The sequence below is a fragment of the Sinocyclocheilus rhinocerous genome, unplaced genomic scaffold (assembly GCF_001515625.1).
Source record: "Sinocyclocheilus rhinocerous isolate Xijiao unplaced genomic scaffold, SAMN03320098_v1.1 scaffold231, whole genome shotgun sequence".
Classification (NCBI taxonomy): domain Eukaryota; kingdom Metazoa; phylum Chordata; class Actinopteri; order Cypriniformes; family Cyprinidae; genus Sinocyclocheilus; species Sinocyclocheilus rhinocerous.
This window is the reverse complement of record NW_015640454.1, coordinates 45,289-62,684: the sequence shown is the minus strand read 5'-3', so window position 1 is coordinate 62,684 and position 17,396 is coordinate 45,289. Positions and strand designations below refer to the sequence as shown.

Sequence of the window (17,396 nt, the reverse complement as noted above, 5' to 3'; positions counted from 1 at the left end):
ACTGTGAGATAAAATCCAGTGGCTTCATACTGAATATGTATTGCTTTTTAATCAATTTCCATTGATTACTTGTTATTATGTGAACCCAATAAAGTTATACAAATCCATAATACAATGTTTATTTTATGTGCTTATGTACATAAATGTCAGTTTACAAATTGCTTTCAGAGGCTTGACTTTTTAAAAGACATTGTGGCGGATTTTTGTAAATCCGTCTTTTCTGGTCCAGCAGGTTGCCGTAGTTCTACTATATAAATATCTTTAGCCACTCCTCTTGACTGGATTTGTTCTTTGTGCATTCTACGATGAAGGTGAGAACAACAACTACATATTGCATTAATATATCTTGATTTAACAATGTAAACTTCGAGCATTCGATTTTATTATGTATACAATTACATATACGTATTTTCGTTATTAATACTGTATAAGATCATGTGTATTATGATACTACTTAGTAATTGTAATGAGGTTGTCGTATAGCGTGGTGTAAAATAGTATTGCCGATGCATTAATGACAGTAAATTATGGTCGATTGTTACATATGCAGTGTTTAGAGACAACATGACGCTGTCGGCTTCTGCTTAAAACTGGCCGAAACCGCCCACGTGTTGCACGCGACCGCGTCAGCCTGTAGTTTAACGCCAAAACGTTGCTCTGCAGTGCAAACAACCTGAAATCTGCACTTCAGATCTTTAAAAAAAAAAATCTAACGGAGTTGTCGTGTTTAAGCACTGTGGGTTATTTTTATTCTTGCACACAACAGCGCTGCCTTTTGAGTTGACGCAGCGCGGGTTGCAATAGCGTGCTCTTGTCAGTAGGGGGCGCTGCTGTCAATCACAGTGGAAAGCACTGGAGCCACACTGAACCCTCTCTAGTGAGGGGTCTAATTTACAGACAAAAACGAAGAAATAAATCTATAATTATGTTTTAATTCCACTACAGACCCTGAATGAAGAACTCTTTCTTCCTGTTTGGAAACCACCACGATATTTCACCATCGGGTAAGGATTTACTTTGTCAGCAATATTTTAAGCATATATGGTGGGTCTCTGCTGAAGGACTAATTATGTTATAAAGAATATCTCTTTGGATTTGAGACTTTAGTCTTTGCAACTTTACAGATCTTCTTTATGCACCAAGAATTGTAACACTCCAAAGAGAAAGGAAAAATTGAAATCGCATCATATGACCCCTTTAAAATAATCTGAATAAGTTGAACATCTTACTGACCCCAAACATAGCTATATATAATTTTTATTACTAAAAGCATTTTACATAATCTCTCAATTAATTTCATAAAACTGCATAATAATTATATACAAATCAGAAAAATATGTTTTTGGAGAAGTCTAGCACGGCATTTCACTTCAGCTACCCATCATGTGTGCAGTCTTGTGTAGTGGTGTGTTTGTGTGTTCTCTGGGTTTTGCCCCATGAGACGTAACTCTGGCAGTGATGCCACTGTTGTGCTAAAAGTGGGCAGAAAGAAACTGGCTTGCGATCGACCCTGCTGTCCTGTATGGTGGACCGGGGGCTTGGAACGAGGCCGGATAACCTCTGTGTGTGTGTTAGTGCCCATGTCTGTCTGTGAAACCCTTTCCAAATACTCCATTATTCCCCATTACTGTTTCTTTGTATTTGAGTATTGTAGATTCTAACATGTGTTTTTGTGACTCATGGACTCAAAACGGCACAAGAAATAGATGAAATGGAGCTGCACTTCACATGGGTTGTGACCTAGAGTCTTAAAACAGTACAACTCTGAACAGAGGTCAAAGGTCGACTCTGCAGCAAGCTGGAGTAGTAAGTAACACTCACTCACACACACACACTTGTTGCTCCTCGAGGCGTTGCAGCGCAGCTGAACGTGCTGTGTCTGTGTCATGAGGAAGCAAAGAGCAGCAGGGCGCTAGAAACTACACTTTGTACCCATAATTCCACAGTGCAAAGAATGAATGACAGCCCCTACAAACCAGCATTAGACCCTGTTTCAAGCAGGGATATGAATCTTGTATGGTTGGACCTGAACATGATCTTAAATACCCGACAAACAGAGATGGTTTGAATAATAGACCAATATTTCCCATTTCCAAACAACTTTACACAACTGTAATGCTGGTATCTGCACTATTTATATCCATAGTATTATTTTAAGATGAACACTTACTGGACTGAAGCAGCTTAGGTTCACTTGATTATCCATACATCAGTTTTTAGAAAAATCATGTTAAAATGTAAGTATCAAAAATGATCATCAGGCCTTTTAGGAATGCTTATTTGTGACCCTGGACCACAAAACCAGTCAAGGGTCAAATTGAGATTTATACATCATCTGAAAGCTGAATAAATAAGCTTTCCATTGATGTATGGTTTGTTAGGATAGGACAATATTTGGCCGAGATACAACTATTTGAAAATCTGGAATCTGAGGGTGCAAAAAAATCAAAATACTGAGAAAATTGCCTTTTAAAGTTGTCCAAATGAAGTTCTTAACAATGCATATTACTAATCAAAAATTAAGTTTTTATATATTTACAGTAGGAAATTTACAAAATATCTTCATGGAACATGATCTTTACTTAATATCCTAATGATTTTTGGCATTAAAATAAATCTGTAATTTTGACCCATACAATGTATTTTTGGCTATTGCTACAAATATAGCCCAGCGACTTGAGACTGGTTTTGTGCTCCAGGGTCACATTTGTTCGTCTCTCAATTATCATTGTATTGCATCACATTATATGTTTTAATCATAAAACTAAGCATAAATATTCTACTAAGACATTATTGGGAGATAATATGAACACTTGAGATATCTATGCATTAATGTAAGTAGTCTGTTATACTGTTGAATCTGATTGATTTACATTACAACCGATCAGAATTTCATCTACTTTTTGGCCATATAAATATCAGCAACAGCACCAAATGGAATAATTTTACATGTTTTGGGTCTGAATAAAACTGAAAAAAATGTAACTAAAGATATAAAGAATGGTCCCATTGAAAATAAAATAAAAAATAAAATTGGCCCAATAATTAATGTCAGGCTTTACAGGGTTAAATGGTGTCAAAAATATAATTTCACAGAGCTCCCCTCAAATCAGTGCAGAAAATACAACAAAAAGTGTGCAGATCTTTTCTGCCGATGAAACTGCATGCTTTCTGTTAAGTGTGTTGTGATTATTTTTACTTTCTCAAAAATGGAGCATTGCTTTCATCTTTATTTTGCTTTAATTTCAGAAATGTGACAAACCATATGGAACAAGTCAGCTGACTGCAACATTTACACCTGTGTGTTACATACCTGTGTCTGCGGTTGTTGATCTCCACTTGCTTTTTGGGCCATGATGGAGTAGTCCAGCTGAACAAGATCATCTGATCATCACCCATCACATAAGTGCATGACACTTTATTCTTTAGTTTTTTAACAAGCTACAAACTGTACAATTGTTTCACTCAAATCAATAATCCATTTATCTATTTATTTTGAAGGACAGGTCAACTAGACATTATCACAAAATAAACCCTCTCTTGAGTTTTAATGATGTTTTTATATATATATATATATATATAATCTATATATATAATCTATGAAGTAAGCTATGCTATAATGCAGTGTTTAATTATAGCATATTTTATTAAACTAACAAATTGACACATGTAATTATCCTTACTTATGATAAATTTGTTTATTACTACCATTAAAAATTATTAAATAAATAATAGCGTGTTTTAGGTTTGTCCAGCATGTGAATTTACATGTTTTTGTCCTTTAAGTGACATGTCCTTTTAAAGGTGAGGTGGTTTTGGGAGGCCTCCCTGGACTAATAGATGCTGATCCCTTATTTCTTTCTAAAGGTCGAGTAAAAGGATACGTGCCATTGTGTCTTTAGAACAAATGCTGTACTTTGTGTGCCTGTGCTTCACCAAAAAAAGAAAAAAACACCCCATATATAAAAAAAAACAGACATACACACAATTTAAGTTTCAAACATTTACTCATCAATGAATAACAGCTGAACAAATTGATGGAGGTCAAGTAAATTAGTATTTAGGAGCCTTAAAAGGGCCCCATGCTAATTGTGCTGCTCTCCTTACAGAGGCACAAAATAAAATAAGACTTAATAGTACATAAAATTTCATTCATAACAATGTGAAATTGTACTAAAGCCTACCGCACACTAGAAGACAGAAAGTCATCATCCTTTGTGATTTATATCTGAAATCAACTCAAAATCACCTAAATGTACCTGGATCTGTGCAAGAACAAAATTTCAGGATCGTTCCCAAGTTGGGGAGGAGAATGATCTTGAAAGTGAAAAGAGGAAACGGAAGTTTTTAAATGTGCACTTGGTACTTCTTGTTGGTTATTTGTGGGATGTGAATGTTGTTTAGCAGAAATGAAATGAGATTTGATTTGTTACACTAGTGTAAGAGATGTTTATAAAACTGCCTACTGAGAGTCAAGGAGATGTGTTTACAGTATGCACACACTTTCAGGTTTATATGCGGATATGTTTTATAAGCCTGCACATATACAGTCACTAGACTGATTCCTTAAAAGGTGCACTTTGTTTACCGTGACACCATAATTCCATTTAATCTAGGATTAATGTTAATAGTATTTTTTTTCCAAACACATTCAGACATAAACACGCAAGCCCTGAGAAACACAGTAAGTAATCTCACAGTTCAAGTACAAATCCCATCACAAACTCTCCAGAACAAGCACACACACTTAACACAACATATACCCTGTAAAAAGACATAACATATAACCTTCACTCGTTCCTATTTAATGAAATCAGAGTTGATGTCTTGGTTGTGTTGCATGTTTTGGTGTACAGTCCCAACACTTCCTGACTTCAAAGTTAGGGTGCTTCCAAACATTGCTAAAGATCCATTTCTTCTGTACTGAAAGTCAAAATAGGTGTGGCTGTAGTTTGAGTAGTGTTCCAGGAACAATCCTGCTGTTGCAACCAAACGTTGCATGTCTTGCTTAAGGGTGTCGTGGTTGTAGAGCCAGACCATCCTCTTAGAAACTCTTTCCTTGGGTGACTTCTTGGAATTTACCCTACTATCCTTGTGCTTGCAGCCCAGATCCTTAACCAAAAGTGCACCAAGAAGTACTCATTTGGGAAGGGTTTGCACGGTTAAATAAATGTCCTCTAGTTGTCTTTGTTCCTTATGTCACCTTGGACTTTTCAGCCAAAGGAAAGAGATTCTTCAGGTGTTTCTATAGGGTTAGAGCAAGGGATGTAGAGCAAGACAGTCCTGTCTGAAACTCTCCTTTCCATGGGTTACTTCTTGGAACTAACCCTATTATCCTTGTGCTTGCAACCCAGATCCTTACCCACAAGTACACCAAGCAGAGCTCAATATATCATTTGGGAAGGGGATACATGGTCAAAGAAATGCCCTACAGTTGGTTTTCTCCAATTAAGTCTTACTTAACCTTGGATATTTCGGCAAAAGGAAAGAGATTGTTCCGAAGGTTTTTCTATTAGCATTAAAGGGTGTTCAGTTGAGTCACTAAAGTAAAAGAGAATGGGGTTGTAGAGCAAGACCTCTTCCCTTGGGTTTCTTCTACTAGGAACTAGCCCTACTATCCTTGTGCTTGCAGCCCAGATCCTTAACCAAAAGTTCACCAAAAAGAACTCATTTGGGAAGGAGCTGCATGTCAGAAAAATCCATACTCACCTTCAAGTTGTTCCAAACCTGTATGAGTTTCTTTCTTCTATTGAACATAAAAGATTTTGAATAATGTGGCTAACCACACTGTTGCTGGTAGCCATTGATTTCTATAATATGGGAAAAAATAGTATGGAAATCAATGGCTAGAGCAAGACAGTCCTGTCTGAAACTCTCCTTTCCATGGGTTACTTCTTGGAACTAACCCTATTATCCTTGTGCTTGCAACCCAGATCCTTACCCACAAGTACACCAAGCAGAGCTCAATATATCATTTGGGAAGGGGATACATGGTCAAAGAAATGCCCTACAGTTGGTTTTCTCCAATTAAGTCTTACTTAACCTTGGATATTTCGGCAAAAGGAAAGAGATTGTTCCGAAGGTTTTTCTATTAGCATTAAAGGGTGTTCAGTTGAGTCACTAAAGTAAAAGAGAATGGGGTTGTAGAGCAAGACCTCTTCCCTTGGGTTTCTTCTACTAGGAACTAGCCCTACTATCCTTGTGCTTGCAGCCCAGATCCTTAACCAAAAGTTCACCAAAAAGAACTCATTTGGGAAGGAGCTGCATGTCAGAAAAATGTCTTCACTTATCTTTGTTCCTATTGAACAGTCTTCACCTTGAACCTTTTGGGCAAAGAAAAAAATCTTCTATAGGCGTTTCTATAAGGTTAAAGGTTCTTCAATTGAGTTGTTGAAGTAAAACAGAGGGTGGGGATGTAGTTTATGCCCTTTCAGAACTTCCATTCACCAACTTCCCATGTTCGCAATTGATGTTCGACAAATTTGAAGTCCGTAGTTGCTGTCAGAGTTCAGCTATTCTGTTGGCACCCCAGAACCTACTTTACTGACCCCACTTTTGTTCTCTGGAAGTCTCCAATTCTCTTGCTCTTCATTGCCTTTCTCTTGATAATCATGTTGGTCTCAAGAGTACTTGGTATTTGAGATCTTCTTCCACAGTAACGTTTTGAGGTTGTTCAAAACAAGGGAATGATGCACTTCCATCTGAGAAGCCAGTCCACTGAGAGTCACACAGGTGCGTAACTGTTTCTCCAGGTCCTCCCTCAGGTCCAATGGTGCTCCGAAAAGCAGGAAGTCTTGCAGGAGCGCGCACACCTTGGCCAAGTTGGGCTGCACCACCTCCACGTTGCACTGCCTTGCCAATCGGTCACATGTTGCAGTACAATCCCGCCCGTAAGTGCAATCGGCGTTTGCCTCGCAAGTCCTCCCTCGCAGGAACCCCTTGACGGTTGCCTCCGATGCTACGCTTTGAAGGTCTGCCATTTTTAAGTCGTATTTCTCATTGTAGCCGACCCGTCTTGGGCTTGCATCACATATGTAGAAGCTTCCATATACACCATGGAATACCTCTTCGACGAACTCTAGCAGGCCGATGGTGATCCGAGCCCTACGGGGCCACGCAGGAGCGAGCCACTGGTTAAGAGCGACACTCAGTGCCTCAGGAAACACTGGCTGCAGCCAACCAGGCACCTCCAGCCTGAAGAGGGCGCTGTGTGCTACGCCTTCAGTCACGTAAAGGTCTCCGCAGAAGCCCAGCAACTGGGGAGCGTGTTCTTTATCTTGCAGTGCCACCATTAAAACAAATTCATTGATCTGAAGCAAAGCCCACACTGATTTCGCCTCCGCTAACGAAACTTTGCCATCGCCATTGACATCCGCCAGAGAAATCACACGAGTTACAAGAGTGCCAAGAGATGACTGCTCACCAACACTGTCCTGTGAATGAATGGAAGAGGGAGAAAGACATTTTAGAACCTACAACGTTTTATTTCGTAGACTGAATATTATTTATTGGTAATTGAATTACAACATTTTTATATTGTTTATACAGAAATAATAATAAATAACAAATGAATGGCCAAAAACTAACTAAATAAAATGTGAATAGCAATTTAAATTGCCCAATTAAATGTTTTTCTCAATTTCTCACATTTCACTGGGGATAGGACATTGAAAGGATTGTTCCTTTTAAAAAAAATGGCCAACAATAATATTTGTCTTACGTCACAGCCATGAACTACAATTTACTACTTGCGATTTCTAGTCAAGAGGTTGGTAGTATTTATAATTTAGAAGTGGACATTTTCATTCTAGAGAGCATTTTATTGGAGAAAAATCTATATAAACATATCTGTATGAGATCATTGTCAATATTTTTGGATTGTTTTCCTGGGAGATAAAGAGTAACAATAATTTGTCAATTTTAGTAGTAGCAAGCATATACACTAGCATACAGATTAGCCTCAACACTAACCTACATGGACTACAAACCAGAAAACTCATTTTTATTTCATGAGATCTTTAAAGCACAGTCTTGACCAGCATTATGAGTGTGTAAGCATGCACAGCCATTTACAGCACTTTGTTTAAATGTGTGTTAATGTTGTTCTCCCCTGTGACACTGAGAGTGAGTGTATTGTTCTGGCTGTGACCTTTTCAGGCTCCTTCAGTTATTTTTGGCTTCTCTTCCCTGTTACCCCACTCCCTCCCCGGCTCTCTCTCCATTTTCACCCTCCTACAGGGGACCTTGAGGAACAGCCGAAAGCTCAGAGAGGGTTAGACTGTCTTAGATCTGTTTCTGCTTTGCTAAGCAGGACATAAACCTCTCCAATATCAGGCACAACAATGGCTGGGTGATATATTGAAATATTCATGATATATTTCTGATCATTAGTTTGGTGATTTGATTATTTTGGGTCACCACATTTGTCATGTATTAAAATGCTTTTATTATCTATTATAAAATAGATATTTATTATTTATTATAAAATATATGCCAATGGCTGTTTAGTGGAAAAACTGCGTGGAAGCACTGATTTTGAATCAGATTCTTACTTGCATTTAACATTCTCAATTGACTTGAAATCAATGGCTTTTAGGTTAAAATAATGGTTCTAATTAAATGCATACATTTTGGGATATCTATTCATTGTCGAAATGTTGAGATACAACATTTTTGGCTATATCAGCCAGCCATAGTCAAAATCTGTACCAAGACAATTCAAGTTCAAATTCAAAACATCAAGTTCTAGAATTTAAGGACAAATGTTCTAGAACTCTATAAAGTAAAAAACTGGCTTCTGTGTCAACTGCAGGTCTGATTGATTGTTGTATTTGTGTATAATGTGAAAAATGATGAAAAAGAAAAAAAATAGTTAAAACCTTGAGAAAGGAATGCAGCATCGCTCTGAATTCATCCATGGATGTTCCGCGGGTGGGTTTATCGAAGAGGTTGTTTTCATGCCATAGTGGAGAGTCAGGACCATTTTCTCCTCTCATGCTCTCTTCAATCCCACACTTTACCAATACAGCTTTCTCCTTCCACACAGCACTGTATACCTGCAATATAGTATATTATATATAAATACATATTATGTGGGCCAGATGTAATTGTATATATGCCTTTTTTCACACCGAGACCAAATATTATATACACACACACACAGTGGGTATAGAAAAGAATCACCCCCCTTTAAAATAATCACATTTTGTTGCTTTGCAGCCTGAAATGAAGACAGACACAGTTTTTGTTTTATCCAGCTGTATTTACTTAGTGCTACTTATAACATCCAAGTGAAAGATAAAACACCAACATGTCAGGGAAAAAAAAAAAATAGAATCACCGAGTTCGAAAAAGGATCACCCCCTTGATTCAGTATTTAGTTGAACCACCTTTTGCTTTAATTACAGACTTTAGTCTGTCAGGATATGTCTCTGTCTCTACTAACCTTGCACGTCTAGACTGTGCAATATTTGGCCACTCTTCTTTGCAGAACTGCTCGAGTTCAGTTAATTTTGATGGTGAGCGTTTGTGGACTGCAGTCTTCAAATCATTCCACAGATTTTCAGTGGGGTTTATGTCTGGGCTCTGACAGGCCATGCAAGGACATTCACCCTTTCCTCCTTCATCCACTGTGTGCTCAGTTTCGCTGTGTGCTTTGGGTCACTGTCATATTGGAAGGTAAACCTTCTTCCCAGCTGTTATCTGAATGGTGAGCTATATTGGATGCTTGGTGTTGAGGCCAAATAATTCAATTTTAGTCTCATGTGGCCTCAGTCGTGACTGTGTGTGGCCTTTCTTGAGGAGTGGCTTTTTTTTCTTGCGACCCTCCCATAAAAGCCACATTTGTGGAGGTACGGTCAAGATAACTCGTAGTACCCGGATGAGCGGTGGGTTATTCAATTTGGCGGTTGTTATCTGGGAATAACATACCGCTGGATGGCACGATTGACCAATCAGAATCAAGTATTCCACAGAGCCGTGTAATAAACATTGATAAAGCCTTTGAAATTTCTTTGTATCCATCTCCTGACTTGTACCTGTCCACAACTTTCTCCCGGAGATCTTTTGACAGTGCCTTGCCACTCATAGTTGATTGTTTGCTTCAGTTGCACTACCAAGGACTGAAATGCTCCAGGAAAGCTCTTTTCATGCTGAGCTCATCAAAATGAGCAAAGCTGATCAAAATCAAATGACTTTCAATGCGTTCCAAACGGGATATATCGCATTCGGCAATTCGGAATGAAAACAATCATGGCCGCCATATTTAAGGGTCGTTCCAAACCGAAGTGCTCAAAACCGGCCACTTCAAATCTGAAATATTAATATTATTTGCTTCACTGTACTAGAGTGTTTTTTAGACTGTCTCTGGGTGCTTCAGTTTGCTTCAGTATGCTTGAGTTTTTGATGAGCTTAGAGATAACATGAAATCTATTTGTGTATGTGTGCATGACAAGTGTGTCAGAGAGAAATGTACCTCTTTGGCAGTACCTCTTAAAACTGTTGCATTAAAAATTAATGCAATATAAAATATAGTTTCTTATTTTTTTATTTAAATATGACCTGGAAATTGTTTGTGTAAATCATTTATCTGTGTGTTTTTGAGAGTTTACCTGGTGCGTCGGTGACATTGAAAGACAGCGTTGAAGAGACAGAGTTTTCTCCTCGCAGAGAGACTTACACACCGATCCCGAGATAATACCTCTGCGATAATGATCACACTAAAACACACACACAGGAAACAGACAGGCATTAACCACAAACATCTTGTCATCTTTTCTTGTTTTAACAGCCATGTGCAAACAAATGGAGGACAAACCGGCCAGTCAGAGGACAGAGGGCTTCATGATGTCATGATGGACTGGTGCTTGGGCAGACAATAACCCACAAATGCAAAGATCAGCCTAAAGGCAGCATATTACTTCTTCTCATCTGCGTTATCTTTTCCTTCTCGTTTTCATTTCTGATATTTACCAAAGCGGTTGTTGCAAAACAAGAGCTGAAAAGTGCTTTTCTTCCCCTGGGCCTCACTAAGTGACTAAACTACAACACTGACACACACACACACACACATACATACATATATATATATATATATATATGTGTGTGTGTGTGTGTGTGTGTGTGTGTATATATATATATATATATATATATATATATATATATATATATATATCCTGCATTCCAATTAATATCAATCAATCTAAAATTCAGCTAACACAATAAAACGCAATTAAAATATGATTTATGAAAATTAATAAAAACAGAGTTATCTGTTTTATATATAATGTGTGTGTATATATATATATATATATATATATATTTATATATGTATAGATGTATATTATACCATCATCTTAAGGCACTGAAAGCCACTTTAGTATTTAAAGGGATAGTGCATTAAAAAATAAACATGGTACTTTATGGTACTTTTTCGTCATTTTGAAGCTTGACCACACTAGTTACAATACATTTTTGTTGTATTGAAAAGCACAATCTGATTGTTCCACTAAAAAAATGCCACATGATAGAAAAATACAGGCTTGGTACAAGTGAGTAGATGATCTTTTTAAGAAAAAATACATGACTGAATACAAATCATCACAGTAAGAGGAAGTTCTACTTTCCTGAGGGGTTTGTGTTTGCATCCTGAATACAGAATTTGTAATTAAACGCAATCACACTGCATAATTAGCCTACTCTTACAATAAAAATGGGAATATTTAAATTTGGCTTCCATAATGGTATAATTATGATCTGTCAACTCTCTTACTTCCTCCTTTTAATTTTCCAGTTCCTCTCTCATATGTGTGCAATGACTTCCTGTCAGTGAACTGCTAAAAGGCAAAACAGTATAAATATTACACCATCTGTGTGTATGGGCCGTATACGAACGCACTGAAGTGTATGTCAATCATCATCAGACACTCACTCTCTGTCTTAAACTGCAATGCAATAAAGTGGCAAATCCTCTCTATTCCATGTTGGTTTCTCCTAAGTGGCGAGGAATGGCGCTCATGGGAACAGATGTGCACCTAAACTCACGCATTATGGAGGATGCAGTGACTTACGATGAGCATGGTACAGACGTGTCCTCTGCAGAGCTCCGAATAAGAGGAATACTGCATATAGATCACCCAGCTGGCCACCAGAATCCCAAACCACGCCACCAACAGGTACTTGACCTTAACTGCAGGTAAACGGGACTGAAAGAGACACATAAGAAACTTAAATATACACAACAATATTTCACATGACATACATAAGCTCATGCAGAGCTCCGAATAAGAGGAATACTGCATATAGATCACCCAGCTGGCCACCAGAATCCCAAACCACGCCACCAACAGGTACTTGACCTTAACTGCAGGTAAACGGGACTGAAAGAGACACATAAGAAACTTAAATATACACACAACAATATTTCACATGACATACATAAGCTCTCGTTTTTATTACATTTTTAATGCCAAACGTATTTCCATTTTCATACATGGAAATAAATTGGATATATATCAGAATTTTGCAATGTGACTTCAGTGTAAAAATCATGCAATTTTTATATCTTAACTCGACCTTTGACACATTTTGACTACATATTTTTATAAAATTATTTAAAATACTTAATAAAGACTTATCTTCTTATCTTACCTGTGTAAAATCTTAAGTATAACACAGAAAGGAAAAATCAAACATTTAATTTTTTTAAATTAGAAAATGAATATGATATAATTAGAAAAAAATTATATCAAAATAAAATTTAATTATGACCTGTGCCACTTTCATAATAATTTGGATATGTATCAGAATTTTGCCATGATGCAATTGTTTTTATCTTGTCATAATTTCACAAAATATATAAATACAATAACCAAATGAAGTATATATATATATATATATATATACACACACATACAAAAATATAAGCAATATGTAATATTAAGTCACATATTAAATTAAAATTATTATTTTTTTAAATATGCATTTAAAATGAAAATTTAACATTTATTGATGTACATTGTCTCTCAAATGTTTTGCTTTGAACAAGCAGAAATGTAAACGGGAAATCCAATGTGGTTTCAATTACTAATTTATTGATTATTTGAATTACATTATGAAATGTGATGACGTTATAATGAATATGCCAGGGTGGGGTGTTTTATGCATATGCGATATGTACCATATTTAAAAGGTCATTTGAAAAACCTCACAAAAAAATTGTACTTGAGCATAAAATCAGAATTGGGAACTTTGGCTTGCGATGTGAATGTAGCTTATGCTACTTTGACAGACTGAGAGGGAGAAAGTGACAGAAAGAGATATTAGTGGTCATTAGCATGTGCCCTAACAAGATTAAATGTAGTCTCTTGGACAGTTTTCAGGTGTAAAAGGGCACTGAATGCTAAAGGCAGCAACTGTTCTCTGTCCTGGAGTGGGAAAGTTTGTGTGACTCTGTGAAAACACACATATCTGATTACTGCCTGTTGATACAGACAACTGTAATTAGATACCTAAATTCACTCAGTGTGTGTGCGCTCGCTGAAAACAAGGCTTGAACACACAATCCAAAAAACAACTGCAGTGCACTTTACAATACATTCATGTCGTATAAATATGCACTGAAACCTTTAAAGGAATGGTGCACCCAAAAATAAAAATTTTGAAGAAAAAAAAAAGTTTGTTTGTTCATCAGAACATGCAGCTTTTTGCATCACAAGACATTAATTGATGGCCTGGAGTGGTGTGGATTACTTATGGATTATTGTGATGTTTTTATCAGCAGTTTGGACTCTCATTCTGACGGCACCCATTCACTGCAGAGGATCCATTGCTGAGACAGTGATGTAAATCTACATTTCTCCAAGTCTGTTCTGAAGAAGAGACAAACTCATTGACATCTCGGATGGCCTGAGGGTGAGTATATTAAGCAATCTTAATTTTAGGGTGAACTATTCCTACAAATACAACAATTGAGGCTTTCGAGCTTTAAAAAAAATGCAAAAAACTAATATGACCAAAATGTAATTAATTATTCACTGATAGTTTTGAAACATCTCATCTTAGCTCTTCTTGGCACATGCATTAAAGATCATGAAAGTAGAGATGTTGTATGCATGAAATAATCGTTCTTTTGAGTCCAGTCATGTCAATGAATCTATTGATTTAGCTCTTAATTCCAGCCTGAATGATTTGTTCACAAATTGAACTGATTCGGTTCTCAATAACTCAATATCAGTCTGTTCTTCAAATAATAAAAAAAAAATTGTATGGCTTCTGAAGACTTGCAATATGGTGTACAAGTAAGATGGACCACTTTTATGATAGTCTTATAATGATTTTGCATCATTCTTGAAGATTGAAAGCCTCAGCATTGTATGGGGAAAAAGCTCTTTAATTTTTCCTTTTGTGTTCCACAGAGGAAAGAAAGTCACATGTTTGCAACAAAATGAGGGTGAGAAAATAATGACAACATTTTCTTTTTCTTGTGAACTATCCCTTTAATAATGGTATATTGTCTGTTTAACTTGAGGAACTGAGATTTTGTTTAACTTCAGGTCGAATCCTTGCTGTTTTCGTTCTCTTGTACGGGAGAAACGAAAGATGCATTTGTCATCTGTGACATCTTCAGCGCAGGGTTCAGCAATGAATCTGACAGAGTTGACCTACACCGTCTCAAACGGTCACAGTGTGCACTTACAGTGAGTGCACTTATGAAAGAGGGCTCTTAGTGCGGATCTACAGAAATACTGTCAGCATACTGTGTGCATTAAGCACTCAGACCAGTCGTGTGTGTGTGTGTGTGTGATTAGCTAAAGCTGGAATTAACTGCAACAATTAAAATGACAGATCCTCTATCTTATGATTTATGTAACTTGTGTTTTTAAAATTCAGAAGAATGCAATATATATAAATCAGGAGCTACAGTGATGGTCATCAATGTACATGGATCACTGGGGCAAGTTGTCACACTGGGTCACAAAGAGTACAATTATGCAAATGTATTTTCACTTTAATATTTTTTATATGGTACCTTTTACATATTTGCTGTTTCATGAATTTGTGCATTTTTTACTGTTTGCATTTTGGTGAAACGCCTATAATAGGTTATTTAATGGCAGATCAGGGTTGTCACGAAATGTCAACACTTTTTTCAACAACACAAAATTATGAAAATGTCCTACCCTGAGATATGTTTACCTGCGTAAAAAGTGTGACAACTAGCCCCAGTTTCCCTTATCATGTTGCTGAATTACTTCCATGTTCTTGTACCGGTATTTACGTAATATTCAAGCAAATACCATGCCCAGGAAACATTTATGGTGCCATGTTTAAAAACGCGGTGACACCATGGTACTGTTGTGTTATTTCGAATTTTTTTATAAGGTTTCTGATGGAAAAATATAACCAAACATTGTCATTCAAGCATTAAACTTACCTGTAAACCCTTAGACAAGGGACAGAAGAGCACCAGGTGCACCAGCCTGCGTAAACTCCTCGGCATCTTCACAGTAACACGGATGATTCACAACACAAATACAGACTGCTCTCCAAACACGCCTTCACTTTCTCATCTCGTCTCCTCCATTACAGGCGACGCGCCAGCAGTGTTCTCCAGCGCATAAAAGAGTAAAAATACACATTTACTTAAGATGCAATCGGCCGTGAGATGGAGAAACATCCAATGCTGGTGGTCCTCAACTCAAGGACACGCGCGCGCACACGCATCCATTTGCACGCGCTGCATCCAGAGAGGCATCATCCTCGCGCGACGAGATACGACACGGCCAAAGATGCTTTAAAACCCAGTTCTGATATCTGCGCGTTATTTAGACCGATGTTGGATTCTAAGGGACTTATTGTCCCAAAGATCAGCACGAATCGGGTGGAGGAGATGGTGCTGGGATGAGAATCACTGACGATCAGCTGGAGATTCGGCCTCTCTGCGACTCTTCAAAGCGCCTTAAAGGGGAAGAGACCCTGATTTACGCTACCGACAGAAAACAAACAAGACTGTCCCTTTAAATGTCACTGGTTGCAGCCCCTCACTAGAGTGGGAACTATGATGTCACTTTGTAGGCAAAAACCCGGAAGCCAGCATTTTAGCACTTCCGGTTCCATCGTCCCAGAGTCGATGGTTTTTTTTTGAATGGGAGTTTGGTTAAATCCCCTAAAATACCAGTTTATATGAAAAGGTTCATGTAGCGTGGATTAAAATTCATATACAGAGTAAATCCTTTTCACTGAACATGTTAAAAATAAGTTTGAAATGTTGTGGGAAGCATGGTGGTGGTGACGTTAAATGCGAGCGACCGTGGTGCTCTAGTGTAGAAGTTTAGATTTTAAGTTCTGGCGTATTTATTTTGGTTATATTCATAAAAGTTATATTATTTTGTGAAGATTATCTTGATGGACAAAACGTGTAAGTTTCATGAACTATGATTATGCTTATTTTTTTGCGATAATCCAAAAGCCTATGGAAAAATCCCATTGGCTTTTTGTCGAGGGAACCAGTGCGATGCTAACAGCTGATCCGCCTACAAAGTGACGTCATAGTTCCCCCACTCTATTTTTTAGATGACATTCTCCAGTGAAAACTCTAATTTGGGTCATACTTTCAACATGTAGAATCTGTGAATACAAAGTGCAGTATCCACACCGGTGTGGTCGGTGACTGACAGCCACAAATTATATTCATCCGAGCCGTGCCGGTGCACAACCCGCGCAAGGAAGATAATTGCGCAAATAGCTGCAATTGCAAGTTTTCAAACAGAGATGGCGACAAAGAAGCAAAACTTACGGACTGCAGCTTTAAATAGAACGTTATAGAAAATAAGAAAAAATCTATACATTCAAAAATGTTTTCCTCACATTGGGTAATTAGTAATCTAAAAGCGACTGAAGTGTCACAAATTTATCAATAATAATTATTTTAAAAAACAGTAAAAATTTATTTATTTGAATATCAGGTTACAGTGTGCATGAATAGAATCGAATAGAATGAGATCAAATACCTTTAATTTCAATTATTTATTTAAAGGTAAAAATAACCTTTAAAATTTGACCACAGACAATAGAATATAATTAGGACAAAATGAGACTAAATAAAAACAATTAGAATAGGCTACTTTTTGATTCATCAATATAGAATCCTTTTTGTTATAGAATCCCTTTAAGTGTGACTAAATAGAAAATAAGAAAATGTCTTTCAAATCAGCCATATTAGGTATTTGGTTGTTGAAGTGTCAGAATTATATAAAAAAAAGTAAACACATAAAGCATGAAAACACACACCAATTCATTTTGATTAGTGATTTTAAGTTATTTAAATATCAAGTTAAACTGTGCATACGTTTTTATAAAGCATTGTATGCATGTGTAAAGCATGTAGGCCACTTTCA

The 17,396-nt window shown here is 37.1% G+C and overlaps 1 protein-coding gene and 1 long non-coding RNA gene across 2 annotated transcripts; one reads left to right on the top strand and one right to left on the bottom strand.

Annotated features, from left to right (window-relative positions):
- Positions 1-237: 237 nt before the first annotated feature.
- LOC107752969 (uncharacterized) lies at positions 238-3,529 on the top strand. Its single transcript, XR_001641414.1, has 4 exons — positions 238-311; positions 946-1,004; positions 1,701-1,806; positions 3,250-3,529. It is a non-coding gene; the product is annotated as an uncharacterized LOC107752969 (long non-coding RNA).
- Positions 3,530-5,855: 2,326 nt separating this feature from the next.
- Positions 5,856-15,941, bottom strand: LOC107752932 (protein FAM69B-like). The gene is made up of 5 exons (XM_016568999.1): positions 15,434-15,941; positions 12,069-12,203; positions 10,611-10,718; positions 8,880-9,056; positions 5,856-7,433 (listed from the first exon to the last, which is right to left on the bottom strand). Exons 1-5 carry the CDS (start codon positions 15,497-15,499, stop codon positions 6,621-6,623), a joined length of 1,299 nt encoding a protein of 432 aa, XP_016424485.1. The 5' UTR covers positions 15,500-15,941; the 3' UTR covers positions 5,856-6,620.
- Between the last annotated feature and the right edge of the window lie 1,455 nt (positions 15,942-17,396).

What these genes read in the sequence shown, in the direction of transcription:
- LOC107752932 (XM_016568999.1), bottom strand. Translation starts at nt 15,499, where the DNA reads ATGCCGAGGAGTTTACGCAGGCTGGTGCACCTGGTGCTCTTCTGTCCC. An exon ending in CCTTGTCTAAGGGTTTACAG is followed by an intron (nt 12,204 to 15,433) that starts GTAAGTTTAATG and finishes TGTCTCTTTCAG; the next exon opens with TCCCGTTTACCTGCAGTTAA. An exon ending in CAATGTCACCGACGCACCAG is followed by an intron (nt 9,057 to 10,610) that starts GTAAACTCTCAA and finishes ACTATATTGCAG; the next exon opens with GTATACAGTGCTGTGTGGAA.